The sequence below is a fragment of the Thunnus maccoyii genome, chromosome 10, assembly GCF_910596095.1.
Source record: "Thunnus maccoyii chromosome 10, fThuMac1.1, whole genome shotgun sequence".
NCBI lineage: Eukaryota > Metazoa > Chordata > Actinopteri > Scombriformes > Scombridae > Thunnus > Thunnus maccoyii.
Window position 1 is genome coordinate 27188572 of NC_056542.1, and position 22233 is coordinate 27210804.

The 22233-nt window shown below is 40.6% G+C and overlaps 1 protein-coding gene across 1 annotated transcript in view; it reads left to right on the forward strand.

The window, feature by feature from the left end:
- bckdhb (branched chain keto acid dehydrogenase E1 subunit beta) overlaps positions 1 to 22233 on the forward strand; it is a 55244-nt gene that overhangs the window by 30156 nt on the left and 2855 nt on the right. The window contains exons 9-10 of the mRNA XM_042424474.1: positions 11307 to 11393; positions 21366 to 21517. Of these exons, the coding sequence (XP_042280408.1) occupies positions 11307 to 11393; positions 21366 to 21506 (228 nt within the window). The 3' untranslated portion in view covers positions 21507 to 21517. The remainder of the gene's footprint in view (positions 1 to 11306; positions 11394 to 21365; positions 21518 to 22233) is intronic.

Here is a 22233-nt window from a genome sequence, read left to right on the forward strand (position 1 = left end):
GAATAAACCCATAGGGAGCACTGGGATGATTAATCTAGACCCAACGAGTATTAGCATTTGATTTTGATGAAGCCTGTTTGTGGCTTACCAGGAATTTTCAAGGTATAGTAATCTTCCCTCTGTTTCTCCTCCAGTTCCCCCACCCCCCACTTGTGTCCGTCTCTCACTGACTTCTTTTCCATTCTTCTTCCTGGCTGAAACTAGTGTTCACATTCCACAGCTAGGCACTGGAGATTTCTCAAATTCTTCCCAGTGTCACTCACTGGAGAAAGGTGGCCTGAGATTTGCCAAATCCACGCATAGACACATTGAAAAATCATATAGGCTCATAGTTCTGACAGACACTCAGAATAAAGACGCATTGTGAGTACTAGCCATGGTTGTTCTGTTGTTTTTCAAAGAGACAGACTGTGTCACTCACCCCAGGCTGTCTCCCATGCAGATCAAACAGATGAGATTAATTACCGCAGACTGTTGAAAATGGACACACTAATCAAAATGAGGCCGCGAAATTACACTCTTTTCTGTTCCATTTCTCCCATTCAGTGATTGTTGGCTAAACACAATTTTGATACCAGATGATAATGATGATGATGGTGATGACAGTTTTTGTTATGAAATGGGCCCACTAAAAGCAAAAGGCACTTTGGATTGGATGGGCTTTTGCTTCTTTGGGCCAGGTCATCAGTTTTCCACTGGAGAGGACGGTTTAGTTAAGGAGCCTTGGCCAGAGGTGTGGGCAGATTGAGATCATTGAGGTCAGCCTGAAGGCTGATAGCAGGACTCAGTGGAAAAGGCAGAGTGTCTGAAGTCACAAGGACAGAGAGACATCCAAGAGGTCCACTAGGTTACAACACACACTATGATTTTCTGTTGCCCAGGTATTCTCCAGATCCTTTAAAAGTCAGTTATAAATCATGAAGTCAGTTACGTAAACTATAATCAAACCCAAATATGATAATAAAAATTCCTCAATCTTGATTAGAGATTTTTATGGGGTTTTTTTCTTACACCAACATTTCACGACTTTTATTAATGTGACTTTTTTGTTTATTACAGTATTTTGGATTTCACTTTCAAACACAGTTGGGAATTATTAACAATTATTTAATTTTTTTTATTTTTCTTTTTCATGTTTTTCTTAGACTTTCCATTTATTGTTGGAAAGTCTAAGAAATTTCTGTGTTCAGTTTAGAAGTTTTGACAATTTTTTTTTTGACTGCACTCAGAGTTCATTGAGGCCAGCACTCTGATTTCTTTTATACTGAAGTTGGTGAAGTTAGAGTTTTTAAAAAACAAACAGAAATTTAAATTCTCCTCACTTTTTGTGTAAGGAAATATAAACTATGGTGATACTGTGGGTGATGTGCATTTCAAAAAAAATGGTACAACTAGATTTGGGCATATTTGTGGAAACAGCATCAAAGATTCAAGCTTCTGGTTGGGCGTTTCCCATGGCAGCATTTGACTGACATCTGAGGTCTGACACTGCTTGGCGACATGCTGTAAACTTCTGTGGTGTGCTACTGGCTGGAGCATGTCATAGCCCTGTATAGCCTATCAATGTTAATACTAGACGTTTTCCCTCCTTTTTTTCAACAAGCCCACATAGTGATGATTGAAGATGTCTGGCCATTTTCATCATTCAACATTTGGTGGTACCCATCACGCTGTTAAGCTTGTATTCATCTTGGAAAGTGGAGGCTAGCAAGTCTGGCTAACTAGCTTTCACAACTTATTTTCACAACTGCTAGCTCCCCCACACTCAGGGCTGCTTTCATCCCACATTATACAAAGGGAGGGGTCTAGCTAGCATTAGTTAGCATTAACCCTTTTTTATGGGTCAAGTTGTGATGGCAAATGACCTTTGAGAAACCAGTAGTCCTTCAACTTCAGCACTCCGTGTGTTAAAGGTGCAATATACGACATTCAGCCCCACTAGATGGCGGCAAACAACTGTTTGCTATGTAAAGATATAGTGGAGCAATGGCATCCTGAGCAGAGAATGAAGTCACACTACCTCTATGTGTGGTGTTATCCAAGCTTCTCTGTTCCTTGTTTTGATAGTCCATTTTCAACACGGCGGCCAGGTCACAAGCTTTCTCATATTACAGCTAAACAGTACACTAAAATATGTTCCTGACAACTTTTGAGGCAAGAAAAAGGCAAAAGGCAGTAAAGGAATCTTGATCCATATTCGATCAGTGCTGCCTAGTTTGACAGTTTGATCTAAGTTTCGTGAGCTGTGTTCAGATGCCACTTTCTTTTTCCCCCCCAACTCTGTTGAGTAAACGACACACGCATTTGTTTTGATCTGAGATGCTGGTGCTCTAGTGCGACATCTAGTGGGGCTGAATATCATATATATTACACCTTTTTAAACCACGACTCAAATCCCAACACAGAGTAATGAACACATGCAGTTGAGGAGTAACATATGGAGTGCTGAAATCACAGATGAGGCTTAGCAGCGGCTAACAACGTGCAATAGTGAGAATTATTCTTAGTGCCTTCCCACACAGACATTGCACCAATCAACTTACAGTGCTGGCATCATCATTTGATAGCAGCACAGAGAACACTAATGTAGGAGATGTAGGAATTTTTGGGTGCAGCAAATTTTGGAAAACACAATACATAGTTTCATCCCATCTTTTAACATATCCCATGTGCAAAATACCAACTGATGAAACAAATCTAAATTCTTCGACATGGTAAATTATGTTGACTGGTGTGTGACTGTCACGTGGGACATGTGATTTTTCGTTTCCTTAAAACCTCATTTTGTATAATATTGTTGTGAGCCAGATGCAGTTGCCTGTAAGGTCCTTGTGCTCCTGCAGGAATGTTGCGGGTACTGGGATGCATTAAACAAGTTTCCTGTGTGGAGGTTTGTGAAGAGCTGTAGCAGGGGGTTTCTGTTTGAGCTTTTTCTCTCATTGCTTCCTCATATTGTGTTTTGTGATTGATGTTTTGTGGATGCTACAACCACCACAACGCACAACCACAGTTTACGCAGTATTGTCTTTTAACTATTGTCATTGTATTTAAACCGCCAAAATATACACACAATGGTGTGGACTACCTTTTTCATACCAACATTGTGACATGTATTAGCTGGGCAGGAAACACTTCTTTCCCCATTTTGGTTGCTAAGGAGGTTTGATACATTTTAATGAAGTGATGAACATTCAGATGAGGAACGCACAAACAGTACACTAATGTAATTGGACACTGGTTTGTACAGTATGTAGGTCTAAATGCAATTGCTGCAAAATTAAAGCAGTTAATGATGTGAAAATGATGCAATATGAAGTAGGCTTGTTCTTCTACTGGAAGTTTAGAAGTTTCAATATTCTCCTAAAATACTACCAAATACTGCTGTTAACAGCTTTTAAGTTTTCCTTTGGCTACATTGAACAAGTGCTGCCAGACAAAGATTGACTTACACTTAGATATTAATATTTTACACAGAAATACACACATTTTAAACATAGCCAACAAGAGTTTCATAGTTTATTAAATTAAAAAACGACAAAAACCAGGTCTGATAACTAATCATAGTCATTAGGATTATTTTCGATGATTAATCTGCTGATTATTTTCTCAATGAATTGACTGATCATATCACCTCTAATAGAGACAATTCAACACTGTTACATGTCTTCAAAAGAACTAAGCTCCACAATGGTACTTTTTATTGAGAGGCTATAGCATTGCGTTGTGCAATTACTGTGTATTCCTGTTATTCTTTCCACCCCCTGTGGTGTTGATTAGCTTAACCAAGGAGGCCACTGTAGAGAAGGATGTTTCTTTTCACAGTGACTTACTTTGTGCATTTAACATTAACATTTCCATTCTCCCTAGAAAATTCAAGTCCATTTACACCAGATATTATGTAATTATTTTCATTTTATACAGGTTATCCTACTGAGTAAAAATCCTCCTTACAAGAAAGTCAGGATGTTTATATCCACAGGAACCATCCCCTTGTTATGTTATACGGGGCTTTATGGGGCCTTTAAAAATCGCTGATTGATTTTTACCTCTTTGCTGTCTGCTCATACATGCGGCAGCCTGTGGGATGCTCACAAAGAGCTGTCATCAAGTTGGAGTGCGTGCAGCAGTAGTTGCGTCTATGTGTACACACTGATGCACAGTCGGGGGTACAGTATAGTTGCAGGGCAGAAAGGTAGAGTGTGTGTATGCGTGTGTGTCAGGGAGTAATTGAGTTGAATTGGTTTTAATGGGTCTTTATGGGATGTTTGGAGTTATTTCTGTCTGAGGTCTCCTCTGGCGTCCTGGCTCCTCTGGAGGATGGCTTGGCCCTCCGCCCAGTGCAGAGGCTGTTCTACACTTTCTCTCCTGCTCTTTCATTCTTATGCTCTCTCACCCTCTCTCTCTTTCTGGTTCTCACTTTCCCTCTCTCTGTCGTGAGAGAGAGAGAGCGAGTGATTGTATGGCACCAAAAGAGCGAGTGAGTGTTTGTGTTTCCTCCCGCCCTGCTTCCCTCTGAGCTGTGATTTAACGGGGCCTCCGGTTCGCCAAGTACTCACCCTTCTCCGCTAATCGCAGAGCGCCACTTTAAAGGCCCAAGCAAGTAGTCAGGCCTCGTCCCAACTCTCATTTGTCATGGAGATCACATGGTGGCGCTTGAGTTAGGACCCTGCGGTGGCCGCGCAATTACAGGGTCGGCGGAAGGGAGCGAAGCCAGCGGATCCAGCGGCAAGGACGACTCCTCGGTGGCGGCACAGAACTAAACTTTCTCTTCCTGTCACATTTTGATGGACGGCCTGAGGGAAGAGGAGGCATACTATATGGGAAGACAGGGAGTCACGTACAGTCTAGTGTGTGTGTGTGCTTTCAGTACAAGCACAGCCGATTTTGTTTTTGTCATCACCACTATTTTTATATTATTCTAGACCAATTTAGTGGTGTAAAAATACAGATCCAACAAATAAGTGTTGGCAACTTCTTCTGGAAAGACTGTTTCGAAAACTTTCAGAACTCATTCGAAAGCACATTATGGGATTCTGCACCAGTCAAACCACAACCCAATTTAGCTCCAAATATGAACTGTTTTTATTCACTTCTCATCGCCACAGTCTGTACACTGTCCTTTTAGAATGAGTTAGTGCTCTGTCATAACTATCTCCTGTATAAATGTGCCACTGTTAGGGTTAGATTTCTTTTTTCTATTTGCATGCGTCTCCTTTTTGCTAAGGTAACACTTAAATACCAAAATACCACAACAGCATCACCAGCAGGAGATAACCTGTGAAAGTGACTCACTGTCATAAATCAATCAATCCTGAATGAGCAGAGTTTGAGAAGCTGTGTGTGCGTCTGCATGTGTGAATGTGTACATGCGGTTGTGTGGTGTGTGTGCACATGCCTTTGTGTGGCCCCCATCTGTATGTGTGTGACTGAGTATATATGCCATGGGAGAGTGACAGCTCTGACCTTAGCCTCTGAGGACATGCCAGGTCACTGGCCGCCAGCTTCTCAGTGGTGAGGCCACATAGTGGGGAGCACTGAGACTGAGAGCACAGACTTTGTGAGAGCAGGGAAGGATTAATAGATGGTTTGAAGAATGGATTGAAGGCGGAGCCAAAAGAAAAACGGGTGACGAGGATGAGACGAACCACAGCATGGAGGAAAGACGGATTTGGGAAGTGCAGGAAGGAAGGAGCCTGATGGAGGAAGAGACAGAACGTAGAAGTAGTGATGATGGAGCGACTGCGGCAGGACGAGCTCCATGCTGCTCATTAGGTTTGGGTGTGTATGGGAATGGCAGTAAACATGACATTTCCCCTGCAGCCAGCGGAACGACTCCGGCATCTAATGACAGCCCTGCAGCACAATGAGTAGTAAAGCTGCAGCCACCAGAGCTGTCGCCCTGCCCAACTACCACCAGCTGCCACCAACCAGGAGCCCTCTTTCTGTCTCAGAGCCAGAGCCAAGGCAGGGAGCAGGATGTATCAAGCACTCACAGAAGTGAGATACTGAGTTGATAATAAACAGCACAGTGCAGTAATTGATTAAATGCATTCCACCGACTATAAAAAGGGTACAGTGTAATGTTTGTGTGGGTTCTAGCCAACTGCTTAAGTATACCCCCAAATATTTTCTTAGATTGAAGTTGCTAACTTTTCAGAAAAACAGTTTTTTTGGCAAGTTTTTTTCAAGCAAAGTCAAAGGCTGTGTGAAGCAATTACATGTTTATCTACCCAGCCTTACACTGACAAGTGTTCACCCTCCACTGAAATGAAACTGGTGTCATTGAGGTGATGCCGCAGTTATCCGAGCTAGCACTTAAATCAAGCATGGCTGCGGGTGTGTATCCTTGTTTTGTCATGTAATTATTGTCTGGGAAAATTTTAGTAGTAAATGACAAGTTTACTAATTTATAGCCCAACGTCCTTACAGATTGTTGGCTTTTCTCAGAAGCCAGACAGTGTAAGGAAACATTCAAAATAAAATGTAGAGAGCATCTAACTGTGAAAGTTCTGAATACAATTCAAACACACAATAGAAGTAATACATTTTCACCATACAAATTGTTAAATCAGTTTTCTATACACTGAAATTATGCGCTACAGCAACTCCACCACTTTCTGGTACCACTTTTCTCATTTTCTCTATTTATACATTTCATCTATGAATTTCCTCATTCCAGTATTTCCATCCTTTTCCATTTGTCAGCACTCAGTCTCCTCCAGCCTTTGTTTTACAGTAAAAATCCCTTATGACTTTGGTTAGTCTTTGAAAGAGCTCCACTTCACTAGCAGAACAGGGTCATTTCCAAACTAAACCCACATTCAGGACCTGTTCAGCTTCATACTCAGATCCAGCCTCTAATCCTTACCTCAGATTCTCTGCTTTCTCCACTTGTGTCTTTTTTTGCGTCCTTTCTTAGATTATCTACCCTTTTCCACTGTCAGTATCCACCTTAATATTGGTGTAGAGTCAGCTATTCTGTCTAAACAACCTCTTCTGACTGCTCTCATTTTGGTAAGAGGATGCTCTTTGATTCACAGGACATGAGCCACTCAGTAATAAACTCATCAAGCACGAGTCCACGGTGTAAAACCATAACAAAGAGATCCCCCAGCCGGCACGTCTTCCTGAGGTTGTGTTGAAAGATTCATGACATGTTTAACTGTCCTGTCTTTATTCTAGGCATATAATTTTTCCCCTTGGATTCGTCTAACTGATCATCTTCATGCACTGTCCAAACGTACTTCCTGTGGCTTCACCACTGTCTTATAAGTAACGGCTTTGCCCCCATTCCGTCCCAATTTTGCCGACATGAAAGGTGGCTGTCATGGGCAAATAAGAGGACTGGATGACTTTTGAGAAAAGGGTCAAACCACACAATGAGAGTGGATGATTCTGTCTCCTGAAAACCCATCCAGCAACCGGAAGCAACTGGGTTAAAGGCTACAGCCACAATTACTATGTAGACGCTAGAGTTCTGTCACAGTCTCCTGTCAGAGATGTAAAAACGACTATGTGTGTGTGTATGTGTGTATTTTGTTTCCATCTCTTGAGACTGTGTGTAATGGACCCTCAGACAGTGAGGTGAGTTGGATGTTGAGGCCACGAATAGGTTGCTTTCTGACAGCAGGAGCCATTATGTGTCCTTCCATATAGACACTGAATGCGGTACATTAAAGTAGAGAGAGAAATGTGTATCCAAAAAATGCTTGTAGTAGAAGTTTATATAGAAGTAACAGTTTTTGTGGGGTTTTTTCTCGTGTGAATTGACTTTAGCCATGCTAGCAGCTCTAGGGATGGCAAGGTTGGTCGGTTGGTCAGATGGTCCACCACTTTGGACCAGACTGAAATGACTCAACAGTCATTGGATGGATTGCCATGAACTTTTGTACAAACATTCACAGAGCCCAAATGGTGAATCAGACTTTTCTTCTAATGGCATCATCAGGTCCAAAATTGTATTTGGCCAATATGTTGCTTTATGACCACATATCTGCCTCAACTGTACTTTGTGCTTAGTGGTAACATGGTAAACTATGATGGTGAACGTGGTTAACGTTATACTTAACTTTAACTTTAACTCAAAGCACCACTGAACAGCTTCACAGAGCTCCTAACGTGGCTGTAGACTCTTAAGTTACTTCTAAATTAAGTGGATTGCTCCTTTACCGCTGCACCCATGGGGGCTATGTGTTGACTCCGTAACTATGCTGTAGTGCACCTTCTCAAGAATGCAGCTATAAGTCGGACTTAGTTGACTACAGAAATGGCACGTACCGACCGCAAGAAGTTTTCTCGCACCAGTTTCCAATGCTGGTACAGATTGTTGAGAGTGAAGACAGCATGAAGCAAGTTTAAAAAAAGGTTTGCTCTTTACTAACATACTTCTAGCAAAGCCATTTTCTCTGCATCGGCTCACTGCGAACCCCACTCTGTATCATAGTGAACGAAACAGACCCACGGAATAGTCCCGTATTCATAAACAAAACAAGGGGGATCTGTGGTGCTTTTATCAACGGGAGAAATCTGATGCTGAACTATAAATCAAAACAAAGATTCTCTCGCATCAAATATAAATCCAGCTTTGGCCTTGTTATACATAGAGATCCAGCAGTGCAATGCATATCTAACAAGTCCAGCATAGACAGCTGTTATAGTAAAAGATGCAGGGATTAACTGTGTTCACAGAGCAACATGTAGCAGCAGTACAGTAAGAAAATGTCATTTCTGCCTTTTCATGTAACAGTGTGTATTTTTGTTTTTCTTGTTCCTCTGTGACTGAAATGCAGTGACTTAAACTAATTTTATGAATTGCATTACCTGCTGTACCAGTGCACCCGCTGCCAATTTACTTCTCCAGACATTACTACATTTTGCCATTTTTCAAACATATTGTCATATGATGCAACGGTATGCACCACTACTTCTGGAGTAGCCTACTGAAGCTGCCTATGCCAGCTAGTGGAAACTTTGGCGGTGACTGTCAATTGGGTTTAAGCAGGAGTGTTTAGGGGCAAGTCTATTAACTGGTCATGAGTTTTCCCCAGCCCCCAGTGTCTGACATTCTATCCCACGATATTGTAAAAACAGTGGCAGGCTCCTTTTGTGTCAAAAGCATCTGAAGAATGCACTCCTGATGCAGCGAGTACTATGATGGGTATCCCGTATCCCCTCAGGGTGATGACCAATAGGGAGATCAGGGCGATGCTGGTGACACAGTGTAAATTGGAAGTTTTGTAAACACAGTCTTTGTGTATGTGTATGTGTAAGATGAGGAATGGGTTCAGCATCAGGGCGGGGTAGAAGATCGGGTAGCAGCACTGTTTATTCACCAGACCTGTATGAGTCATTGCGCTCAGGCGAACCTAACAACAACATGTCATATCAAGACATCGCCCTACTCTCAACCCCTCGATTGATTCCTCCTCACTGTGCAGATTGCCAACTGTTGTTATTGTCTTCCAGTGTTGTTATTAACTACCACATTCCTGAACATGGTGTCATATAATCAGAGATTTTTGCACACTGAACTCATTCACCTCAATGGTTTGTTAAATATGCATGCTCGGTAAACCGGCATAAACTTTGAATTTAGCTTTTCGATGCTGACGTTGAATGAAAAACTTTAAGACTTTTTGCATTCCAGCTTCTAAATAGCTCAGCGCACAATACAATGTTTCCAGTGTGCCCCACCAGGAAGAGGCATGTTGGCATCTCATCAAGTGTCTCAGAGTGACACAGTGCTGACTCATTGAGCCCCTAATACGAGTGTGTGATAGTGGTACAGCTTTCCACAGTTATTTAATGCTTCACAATCACAGCCAAACCCAGGACCTCAGCAATGTAAACATTTGCCCATTTAGCATCAGCATGAAGCCCCAGAATGCCCCTGTGTTTGATACTATGTGGTCCTGTCAGGGGAAAAACTGTCAGGCCTAATTTATAGTGCCATATAGCCATGTGATGCTTATTTTCAGTGAGTTATGTAGTTATGTTGGATGCTTTGCTTGGTCTGTGGTTTTGAGGGATGGAGAAGTATGTGAGAGTTACCCCCTGCGTTTAAATGAAGGGTGCATGGTATAGTGTCGTTATTTCAGTGCACATACACTCACATGCCAAAGCATGGACCAGGGATTCCACTCCACTTGAACATAATAGTCTCCATATAATTGTTTCATTCTTACTGAAACCTCATCAAAATATGTAGATATAGGATTGCAACTTAACAATCAGTTTGTTCTTCTGTTGTCTTCACTAACATAAATTGTAACAAGGTGTTTACTCAATTTATTGTTGGAAACAAACAGAAAGACAACAACTGGATAGAGGAGAGAAAATGTTTGCTGAAGTTGCAGAGAACAGACATAGCTTTGGTCTGGACCAGTGGCAAGTGGATGAGATTATAGTATAGTATTGGTTTTATGCTGTGGCAGATAACGGGTGGAGCAGAGGCATCCTGCAGTAATGTCAGGTTATAGAAAACCCAAATGCAAATGCCTGGGAGGCTGAGACCTCTAATGTCCATGATTGTCCCGTTGGCCCTGCGTGCCAGCCTAAATCAACCCTCCAGCTCATACTGTTGTGTCATATCCATTTTATACACACAGTGACACAGCCAGACACACATGCACCCTGAGGGTGGTAAACAGATATAGCATACCACAGCAAGCAGCATGTGAACCACCCTTACTCGGTAACACCCGTCGTCTCTCGGCCCACATACTGCCTCAACAGTGGCACCTCCAGTAATTAAGCTCTCACCTTTACAGTGTCTCTCTCTCACACAAACACACATCCATCATACAAGCACCCAAACCTTTGTGTCTAAGTAGAGAAATTTGTTTGAATGTTGACAATTTGACAAAATCTTTAATGCTTCTTCCATTAGCCCTCCTGTAAATATTATACTGCCTGGATGAGTTTATAAATTACTTGGATACATGCTGCCACTACTGAATGTACAAGGATATAATGAGATGCTTGAGAATATAAAAAATCATCTTGGAAGTGTTATAATAACCCTATTTACCAATGTGCTGACTATGCAACTAGTAACCTGTACCCATATAAAGATTATGAAAAGGTTTACTTGATTTGATTGATATTTGGTTCCACTGAATATAGTCAATTTATTTTAGCAGAAACTACAAACACTATTCAGACTGTTCTCTGATGCAGGAATGAGTTGGCATCCCTATTTGAAGCAGATAATGCCAACCATATCTTTTAGAGATACTGCTGGTTTGCTGTGAAGGAACTAAACTGAGAACGTTCTGTAATCATCTGTATGTGTCTTTGTTTTTCAGTCAGTGGTGAAAACTGGACGTTTGCTCATTAGTCATGAGGCACCAGTAACCGGAGGCTTTGCTGCTGAAATCAGCTCTACAGTACAGGTGAGTGTATGCAGTCTGTGTATCCATGTCTCTGGTGGATAAGATGTATGTGTTTGTTTGTGTCCAGAACATACTGTATTTGATGACATTTTATTGGGATTTGTAGCTCCCTGGGGTAGGAGGTGGCCTTCAAAGGTATTAGGCTTAATAGGTTGCAATAGTTTTGTCAATAAAAGTCCCACTTTGTAATAAAGTTAAAATAGCCTTTCACTGAATGCCCCAGAGCAACAGAGACTTTATGTTACTACCCACTAAGAAGCCCTCACATCTGCCTGTCTCTAGCCATCTACAAGAGTGTTGTAGAGGCAGAACGTTGGCACTCAAGCGCTGGAGATCCAAGTGATCCCCAGAAAAACTAGCAAATATGCAATCATTTATTTAGCCATAAATTTTCATGTTTAGAGGGGTATTTGGCATGAAATTACATTAGCATAATCTCCCTCTTAATAGTATAAACAATTCTACAATCCCAAACCCATAAAACATCTTTTTATATGCTTCCTAAAGATTAAATATTTATCAAATAGGGTCTGTGTTAGGAAGGACTGTGGTACGAAAACGCTGACAACACCTAATATGCAGTTAAAAATATTACACAAGTATACTTCTATTTATATTAACCCATAAAAATGTGAGTGATAAAATTTGTATCAAAAATTGCTCTCCCTCTTTTAGGAGTCAGAGCTCAAATATGAACACAAAGACATGACATGACTCACACATTGCAAGGTTTTCTTTATTATCAAAAGTAATCAAGTATTTTTTTTATCTGTACATCCATGGTTACAGTGCAAACAGGAGCTGCTAATAGCTAATGCAGCAGGACTTTTCATGGTGCAAACAAGACAAAATGTGAACAAGTGTAAGCTAAAAAAAATAGGCTAAAGGATTTGACCACAGCTAACTCACTTAGTCCATGGCAACATTACTGCCTGCTTCCATCCCCCAGAGCATTATGGGAACTGTTCAAAAACTTATATTATGATTATCCCTAGTAGAAGAAAAATAATAGCATGGACAAAATCCACTAATATTATATTTTTTGTTTTGCTTTATTGATACATTTTTTTTACATGACTCAGGCTCAAAAAGACACTCTCCTTTATCCATTTCTATATGTCATATGTGTTGAAAATCTGTGAGCATACAGGCAATAAAACTAATCATTTTGAATTTCTAAAAACTATTTTTTCCCACAAACACTGTAACAAAACATGTGAAATACCACTGACATGCAAATTGGTGGCATTTCTGAGTAGCTCGACTTAGTCTGAAAAGTAAAAGTGACTCTGCTAAAAGCCTGCAAACAAAAGGAAGTGAAAACTGAGCAAAGAATTCAAAGGATTAATGAATCCTTGATGAGTAATTGGTTTATATTAAGGAGCAGCTTAATTCTCAACAGTTGTCTACAAAACTGCAAGGACGGTTTTTTGTAAGTTAATGCTACTCATCTGAGAGTGTTAATACAGTGAGTCTAACTACCCATATAAGGTTTACGAAATATTGCTTGTTGCTGACAATACAAAAGGCCTGGACAATGTAACCAAGACATGCCAGAGACCGCTGCTGGCAAATTCTGAGCTAAGTGTGATGCATGACTAAATGAATAGCTCCCCTTCCCATCATCCTGATTACATCTATTTCTGCGTAGTGAGATAATTATCTTTAGTATGTTGGGTGTTTCTCCTTGTGAGGCTCTTAGCAGTTAGTACCGCTCTCTTCTCAATGAGCAATTTGTATCTCAACAGTGACGACTCTCCCTTTTATAGACACCTCCTCAAAAGTCATCCAGTTGTCTGCACAACACTTACTGCAAATGGTTTCCTTGTTATTATGCCTGAACTCAGATTTGAAGCTGTAAAATCAATCGATCCTCTCCTCATATCCTGTCAGTCAGATGTTCTCTTCCCCTGTCAGTGAGGGCTTAAATGGTCAGTGACTCATCCTCCTCATTTCCATGTTTCCATGTTTTCGCATTGTGTCGGGGTGAAGTAAGTTGTTGGTGTATTCACTGATTGCATTGATTTTCAGTTTTTTCAGAGTTGGATGCTCTTCTTGGAAAGAATACTTTAGGAACAGTTGATAACTGTGCTTTAAAAGGGAGCAGTTTGACCTACAGGTCTCTGTCACACTGTTGAACTCTACATTAGATTATAGTTATGTCTTCAAAGAGAGCATGATGTGCTTGCTTTGGACACCCAGATAGGCTTTCTCAGAAATAAGATACCCTGCCACAGAGCTACCATAATATACCGTATATATTAGGCTTACATATAATAAGACTAGTAGTTACTAGCTATACAGCAGGCTATAATAGCAAGTAAGCCATTCCTCTGAGGTGATGTGGTTGTCATCAACATCATACAAATTTCAGCCAGTCACCAGCACATGAGACTATTATCTCTAAATAAAGAACCATCTGCATGAGCTAGTGAACAACATCAAGCTTTGCCTTTTGCCAATTCTAGTCAGATGAACATGGCTGGCAATATCAGAACCAACACACAAAAGCCGTCTTTTGTGTATCTTGCTTGACAGGGTCGCGAGTGAAGACTAGAATTGAAGTTTTAGCCATATTTAGATGAACATACAAATGTTTGGTGTTTGCAGAGCATATGGATAAAAAAGAGAAGAGAAGTGGCTTATTCTGAGTGGTTTAAGAGGGTTTTTTTGGCTCTTTTTATTGTTTTTCCTTCACCATGAAACTGGGTCACCATGTGAATCCAAGATGACTACAGCTGCCACCCTCTGCATAGGTGTAACCTAAATCCAGCTTTTAAAGTTCATTTTTCAAGTCTAAAGGGAGTGATTGAGTGACTCCCAGAGAGATAAGATTTTGGGTGGAGCATTGTTTCAATTCAGAGTGAGGTGGCAACCGCAGTGATTCATTGTAAAATAACCGGGATGTGGTGTAGGCTGTGGTTTAGAACTGCACATTTTTGGTTAAAAAACAGGATCAACCAGAATTGATCCCAGAATTTCTCATCTTAATTCACTCCTTATTATTGGCCCTGTGTTATCCTTATTTCTTAAGAAGGTCATTCTGTAAAATGAAAACATTTATTGGATTATTTTTTGTCTTGGTGTGGATAGAAGTGCAACAATATGATCGTGTTATCTAAAAGTTTGACATGTAACCAGCATTAAAAAAAAACATAATCTTAGGAGCTTTATAAAGGTTTTATATGATATGTTACACTGCTATTGTATAGTTTTAGATTACACATGGATTTCTATTTTTCTAGTCACTGCGTGCAGTTTATATAATGTATCTTATTAAATGGTTAAAGACATAGGTGTGAAATGTCGTAATAAAACATGCACCTCTAAATGTTTTGTTTTGTTTTTTAAATAAGATTTTAAAAAGGAACTCACTTACAGTCAGATATAGTTTGTGGCCAAAACACTGACGCCTTCCAGTTATTAAATTAGGCTGCTCTCACAATATTGTAGCCACTGTCTGTTAGTATTCATGCCAAAAAGTGACCCTTTCTCATGATTTTGTCATAACAGACTTTGATAAGATTGCTTCCTCTTCTTAAACCATTATCAGAAGAGTTTCCTTGATTGTGTTACACTGATGTTAAGATGTGTTTTTGTTTCAGCCAGTGCACAGTTTGTCATGTGGTGTAATGCAGTCTTCTCATCCATTGATGCAGTTTGAGTTTGCGAACTCAAATTCAGCAGAAATGTTGTGATGTATGAATGAATTTGAAAAGGGGTATGAATCACTATGTCGATGCTGATATGATTGACTCAGCCTAGATAATGGGATGGAACAGAAAAGCTACCAAAAATACAGCTTTAAGCAGAAACATTGAGTCACAGGTCTGGTCATCAGCAGATACAATAACAGTAATAATAAATAAAAAGCAGTTGGGTTTCAGGATGCAGGAGGACTAGTACAGATCAACAGCAGGACCAGTACCACACCTCCCTGTTTATGCATTTATAGTGGTTTTTACCCCTCCCAGGCTCAAGATAAAGGGACACTAGTTGTCAGTGAACCTTGTATAGTCTGGGCACCGATGTCTGGAAGCTCTGTTTAAAATGTAGACTATTATTTCTGGAGAGTGGCTTCAACTACTACCTATCCACCTCAGGCTCCTGGGCCCTCACAGAAAGATCCATTTATGGGTTTGATTTTCCCTTTTGTATTAAGAACAGAGGAGAGTTTGGTAGGGCTTGGCAAGTCTCCATCATCAGGCTTTGGCTGCAGCCCTCATGATTTAATAATGTGTCATTGGCTGACCCTTTCCCGAATGTTTGGCTGATGACTGGATGGGACAAAGTGGGGCAGAATGAGTTGCGGCCAAAGACGATGCTTTCATGGACCTCAGGGATGCAAAGAGAGAAGTGGTGAATCACCCTTCTTTCCTCAACTCTGCAAACCATCACAGAATTGATGGTTTGCAGAGTTGAGATATTTTTCTAAAGGCTCGATCAGTTTGGTTTTTGAAGAAGAAAATATTTTTCTCATTTGTTGTTAAAGAAAACAATGAAATGCTGCATAATTGTTACCTGTTGTGTATTACAAGAACTCTTGGCTTCTTTGCAAGATAAGTGCAGATCACATGCTCCATATACACTATAATATTAAATGTTCTCAAGTAGTCTTAACTACAGTTTATCCTCCACACAACCATACACCACACTGCATTGAATCACATAGCAGTGTCACTCAGGGGGTCTCACTGTTATCTTTTGGGCACTTGAATTCTCTGGTTTTAGTTCCACTTGTGTTGCTTTCCATTATTTGTGTGTAATTTAAACCAACAGAATCCAACATCCAGCCCATAACATCCCACTGAGTTGTGGTACTATTCTGGGACATGGTTCAAAGACTACAGACTCTATTCTTGCTCAGTTGGTGTTAGCTTAGGATGAAAGCTTGCATGTTTTCTGCCATGAATGCCTTCTGAATCTGAATCAGACTACTAGTTGCCTGTTAGGCTTGTCTGACTGAGAGAAAGCATAGGCCCAAGGCTTCAGGCATGGTGCCCTACTGTAAAAGTCATGGCAGTCGCCCCACGTCTTTCTCCATCAGGGGAAACACTAAACTGCCTTCAAAGGACAGTGTTTATACAAGAAGGCTCCTTTAAAAGACTCCACAATTGGGCACAGGTACCACTAGGTTGGATAAGAAAGTTGTATAACGGCGGTATATTGCTGCTGCTGCTGCTGTTGCTGCTCATGCTGCTGCCGCTCGTTCCTGTCAATTGCTTAATAGCCTAAAGCCAACTGACTCATTAGACATTTGTTCCCTTCATATAACTGCAGGGGGTTATATAGTAATTTCAGCTTCTGAACTATCTCAACTTATGAACTAAAATCACTGTATACTCAATGCACACCATAAACTGAGATGAATGGATGAGAAATGTTGAGACAACTTTGGTGGGGAAGAAAATAAATGGTTTAGTTCTAGGCTGTTATGAGAGGAAATACCATATTAACTAAATCAAAAGAGTTTAATGTAAATTTTTAAATACTGCTCAGGGCCTGTATTTACTGCAACTGAATGAAAGAACAAGGTTTTATTTGAGATACGCTATTGTTGGAGACAGTCCTTTTTATTTTTATTTTTCCCAGTTTCAAGTATATTTGATTATGTTTTATTAAGATGCCATTGTGTTTTCTGTAAAATATTTAAACTAAAAACATTATAGCAGGTACAAGTAATTTATGTAAGTGTAAATTGCTAATGTTTAGCCTGTTGGTATGCAAATGCTTTGCTGTTGGTGTGTGATTAAGAGGTTAATGTTAAGTCTTATGAAGATAACAGGTATATAAGCTTGTCATTCCCAGAGTCTATACAGTAGTTAAAGTGATGCAGTCTGTTGTTGTTGTTGTTTTTTTTTACCAAATATGATAGAGAGAGGTTTGGTAACTTTTTAGGGTTTTAGAAATCAGTACCTGTATCCCCAACCAGTTCTCAGTTGAAATCAGGCATCAGCAAATGATACTGTTACTTCTCTGTCTGACTGCAACCCCCAATCTGTGGGTGTTTGAGACAAACTGATTGTTTTGTGAAAGGACTTAGAATATCATCCCTGCAACTGCAAGCCCCTGCTGTGAAGTATTTTTAAATCCTGCGCCACTGCAGGATGCAAGCTTTTTGGTAATGCCATGTTGACGTATTTTTATTCCAACATTTAAGCATATTACATATAATGATGCACTTCCCAAAAGATAAACACCGATTTGAATGAAATCTGAGTTGTGTGGCCATTCTTGGTCCAGCTGTGGTGGCAGGCAGGCATACTACTGTACTTTGCTCCCACTTCCAGTAAATGTATTTAGAGGAGATTGCAGATGTGATCCAGACCAAAGAGCAAACTCCCTGGTACTGTCTGACTGGTTGTCTGTAGTAGGGCAGAGAATAGCTCTCGAGGTTGTAATCTCGATGGACATGGATAATCACACTGCCACTTCCATTAATACGCTGAGATGAAAAGAAAGCAAGGTAGTTTGTGGTGTTTTATTATTTTGGGTCATTGGTAGGAAAAAAGTTTTTTCACCACTGCTTCTGAATACCTTGGACAAAGGCTCATTCACTACCTATTATGTTGTCAAGTTAATGCTGTAAGAAAAAAAACACTGTTATGATTCCAGCCTACACAGAAGCAAATTTATGAAAGTGCTCTGACTCTCGACGTCAACCTGACAAGACAAAATCCTCTTATTAGTGTAATGTTGTGTGGGCCTCCCATCTGCCTGTCAATTCTTAGAGTATGACAACCACATCCTGGTTTGCTCCAGGCCCACTCTATTCAAGTATACTCCTGTTCAACTTGACATTTCCCAAGTTTGTATGTTTCCAGTGAATTACATTGAACTTTGCCCAAGAAAACACCGGTTATCTGTTTTTGTCTGTTATGGCATGCATTAATATTGTTTAAATGATCTAAAACAAGACTTAACTGTTACAGTGAGCTCATAGGTATAGAATCCGTCTTTTAATTAAGACACACTTCTGAACATAACATGACTCAAATAAATCTATGACATAGTCCTGACGTAGCCTCCTGGCAGCTATAAGAAAGAAACAGAGAACATGCCTGTAGTCTGCATACTGTAGCTTTCAAGAAAAGCCTAACATTTTCAAAGCTTTTCAGAATCCAGAACCACTGGTTTTGTTTTTTTACCCTTTTTTAATATGCAACTGAGTTAAAATGCACTTCAGACCCTGGGGCAGTCGACATTTGTCAGCACACGAAAGCAATGTGCTTAAGTAAATGTAAAGGGGAAAAAAAAGGGAAAAAACCAAGATTAGAGTTAAGGTTTCACATCATAATTAGTATAGTGGCTGTTGTCAGGATCTGCCACAGCCTGTTGGAGAGAATCAGTCTCAGGTTGTTCAAGTCCACAAAGAAGGAGGGAGCAGCGATAAAGAGGAAAGGAGGGTTTGTTGAACTGGTTGTCTCCATTCATTGTACATTCATTAAACCTAATCACTGTTAATTAGCCGGGTGGAGCAGACTGCCAGTCCAAGGGTGCGGGAGTCCAGTTGCTAGGCAGATAGCAGTGCCAGCAAAGAGCCCTGCACAGCAGATCAGGTGTCTGGAGCTCTGTCTGGGTTTTGGTTTTCATTCTCACTGCCACCAAAATGTGAGACCACATCAGCCCTGTGTTGGCCTGTCTTCACTGGCTTCCAGTGCATCAAAAGATTGATCGCAGATCTTCAGGGCATTTGCAAACCTATAGTTTGTTTGCTCCGGTCTGAATCAGCTGATGAGTTGGTAAACTTGGTGCATTTCCCCCATGGTCCCTTGGTTTCCTTTGACACATAGAAAAATCCAAGCAAACCGAAATGCATCACTACAAGCCACATGAGAGCCTTCACTCTACTAATTGGTCAGATGTGTCTGGGGCAGAAGGAAAAGCGTAAACACAGGAAGAGGGTCCTGTCTGCCCAAATATCAAAAATGCAATGCACTTTGTTGTGCTAGTCCAGGTCGGATCTCAATTCATTCCCCAACTAGCTACAAGCAACTGTTGATTTCACTGATCTGCATCCCAGTATGCAAAGCACACCTGGTTATAGGAGCTGTTTAGCTCAAACTTGTAGCATACAGCTAGTAGTTGGGTCGGATCGAGGTCAGATCACGTTCCCACCACTAATGAACCACCCCAGAGTTCTTTTGGGACCGGACCACCTCCTCTAAAGGGTCTCGCTTGTTTTGGTCTGCACCCAAGTACGATTCCTGTGGTCAGACTATACAATGCCTTTGGTCTGACCTGCCTAAATGAATTGCACCAAGGGCGAAAATGAACCATAGTCCGGTTCAACCGACTAAAAAGCACAGGTTTGAAAACACCCTTAAACACGTTAAGTGATCCATTTGTATTGCAAAAGATTGTTTGGTTTGTATCAAAATTGGTCATCCAATCAGCTTCATTGACAATAGTCAATAGTGTGTGAACACCCTGTCAGAGATGCCACAAGTGTCCCACTCTGCCACATGTCCTTCACTCTGTCTCAAGCTGAGATTGATAGACTCGATATTTTTACTGCTCTACTGTTAAATTAATTACCTCTTGCATTCAAACTTTATGGTTGTACTTTTTTTTTATTATTTGGCAGTCCTTTGAATGTATGAATACATCCAGACTGAAACCCTCCCACTGTACCATGTCAACTCCACAGGCACACAGAGCAGCAAGCTTCTGCTGCAATCTCTCCCTCTGTTTCTGTGTTGTATTTTAACAGGCTGTAAAAGTACCAAAGCACAAAAGGCTCCTCATCAAGTCTGACTTTGCTCTCGACTATGCCAGATGTTTTATAAGAAATGAAAAACATAGTGTGAAACATACAAGTCCTGCCCTGCCAAACGCCAAGCTGCTCCATGGCAGCCAATTGGTGGGTTCATAATTGTGGGATTACATGGATGGCTAGGTTTGCGATGCTGTCAGTGTCACAAGAAACAGGTTAAAATACATTCGGTGTCAAACAGGCCATGCACAGGAAGGGTGTTATGCAACTTCTTAGGAGTAAACTATTACGCTTTTGTTTTGATTGCTTGAGTTGTTTGCTGGTCAGTGTAATCTGACAGAGGGTACTTCAGGTCTGTTTCTGCAAGTCTGTGTGCATGCGTCCAAGTGTGTTCATTCAACTCATCAGGGGGTTTGTCCCATTTGGAGTGTTTTGGCCAACTTCATTCTGCTTTGTCTCCATGGGAAGAGGTCAAAAGCCAGTTTAGAGACATGAATGATGGCTTGTTTTGCACTCTGACCAAATTGCCTGCTCTGAGGGGCCTGAATGAGCCTTTTTGGCTTGTATCATACAAGTCAGATATGGTAATAAAAAAATATAGAATTAAGTTGTTTCATTGGTTCTAAAAGGACCATTACATACTTGTTTCAATATTACATACCCCCTCTTGCTAGCTTTGGAAAATGGGGATATGCCCAAGCATTGAAAAAGGGGAAACTAGGTGACTATAGTTCTGTGAGTGAGAGTGTGTGGAGAGGGTTGGTCCTGGGTAGCTCCAAAAAGAAAGTTTTGTTAGTTCGGAACAAATCCCTCAGACCAAAACCATGATAGTCTGGTAAAAAATTGTGAAACCCCTCAACTGATCAAAGCAGAGGCTGCAGACCTTTCATTTCAGAGGCAGATAACTGCAATACAAACAAACAGCACAATCCTACAAATTTTGACAAATGATCAGTTCTTTATTAATTTTCCTCTCTTCTCACTGAACATTTCTATTTCCACCATTTTTCTCTTCATATCCAGAACAATACCCAGCTGGTCTCACACAGTCACATACTCATTTATTACAAGACAATGTAGGGTGCAACATGGCATAGATGGGTGAGTATGTGTGGGAGAGGCATGAGATGTGAGGCATTGCACCCCAATGCCTTGGCTTTAGGCTTAGCTTGAATAAAGAATGTTTGCACACTGACAGCATTCAAACCACACAGAGAGTATTTGTCTTCAACATTTTTTTTCTTTTTTTATTCCAGGAGGAGTGCTTCCTTAACCTGGAGGCTCCCATCAGTAGGGTCTGTGGTTATGACACCCCCTTCCCTCACATCTTTGAACCCTTCTACATCCCAGACAAGTGGAAGTGCTTTGACGCAATCAAGAGGATGATCAACTACTGAACTCCAGTCAGGTAAGGGAAGACCTGACAGCTTCCTTTGAAGTAAATTTATGAAGTGGCATTATGTAATTTTCATACACTTACTGTGCATCTACCCTATAATCTACATTATTTATTCCAATAATGTAGTGGTGAAACGGTGTCTAACCTGCCATCAGTAACAAACAACCATCATTTTGTATTTTTTTTCCGAACACTCTTTCACTCATCTGTTTAATGTATCCCACCACTAGACATATATTTTATTTCTATCCAGACATCACATACTAATCTGCATTCCAGGGCCCTTTTCAGACATGGTATACTCCATTTGATTATTTAGAAACCCAACTGAGAAGGATCACTGTTCACACCTGGCATCAGAGTACTGAAATCTTAAATGAACCTCAGGTGTCTATGAGATTGCATTTTATGTCCCAAAGGTATGACTGCTAAATAGTCAAAATGCAAATTTACACGTGTACCTCAGGTTGGGGTAGAGGGTGCTGTTGCTTCCTCAGACAACTTACTGACGTTCCTTTTAGCCACCCGCAATGATGGATGATAGAGTCTCACAACATGTTGTCCAGAAGCCAACAGTAAGGGCTTTATGCAAGATAAATGAATCAAATACAATTATAAAACCAAGCAAGGCAATTAAGGCAAAACAAAACAAAATACATAAACATTGTGCCTGCACTGCTAAGTATGTTTTTAACAATAATTACTATCATAGACTTAACTAAGTC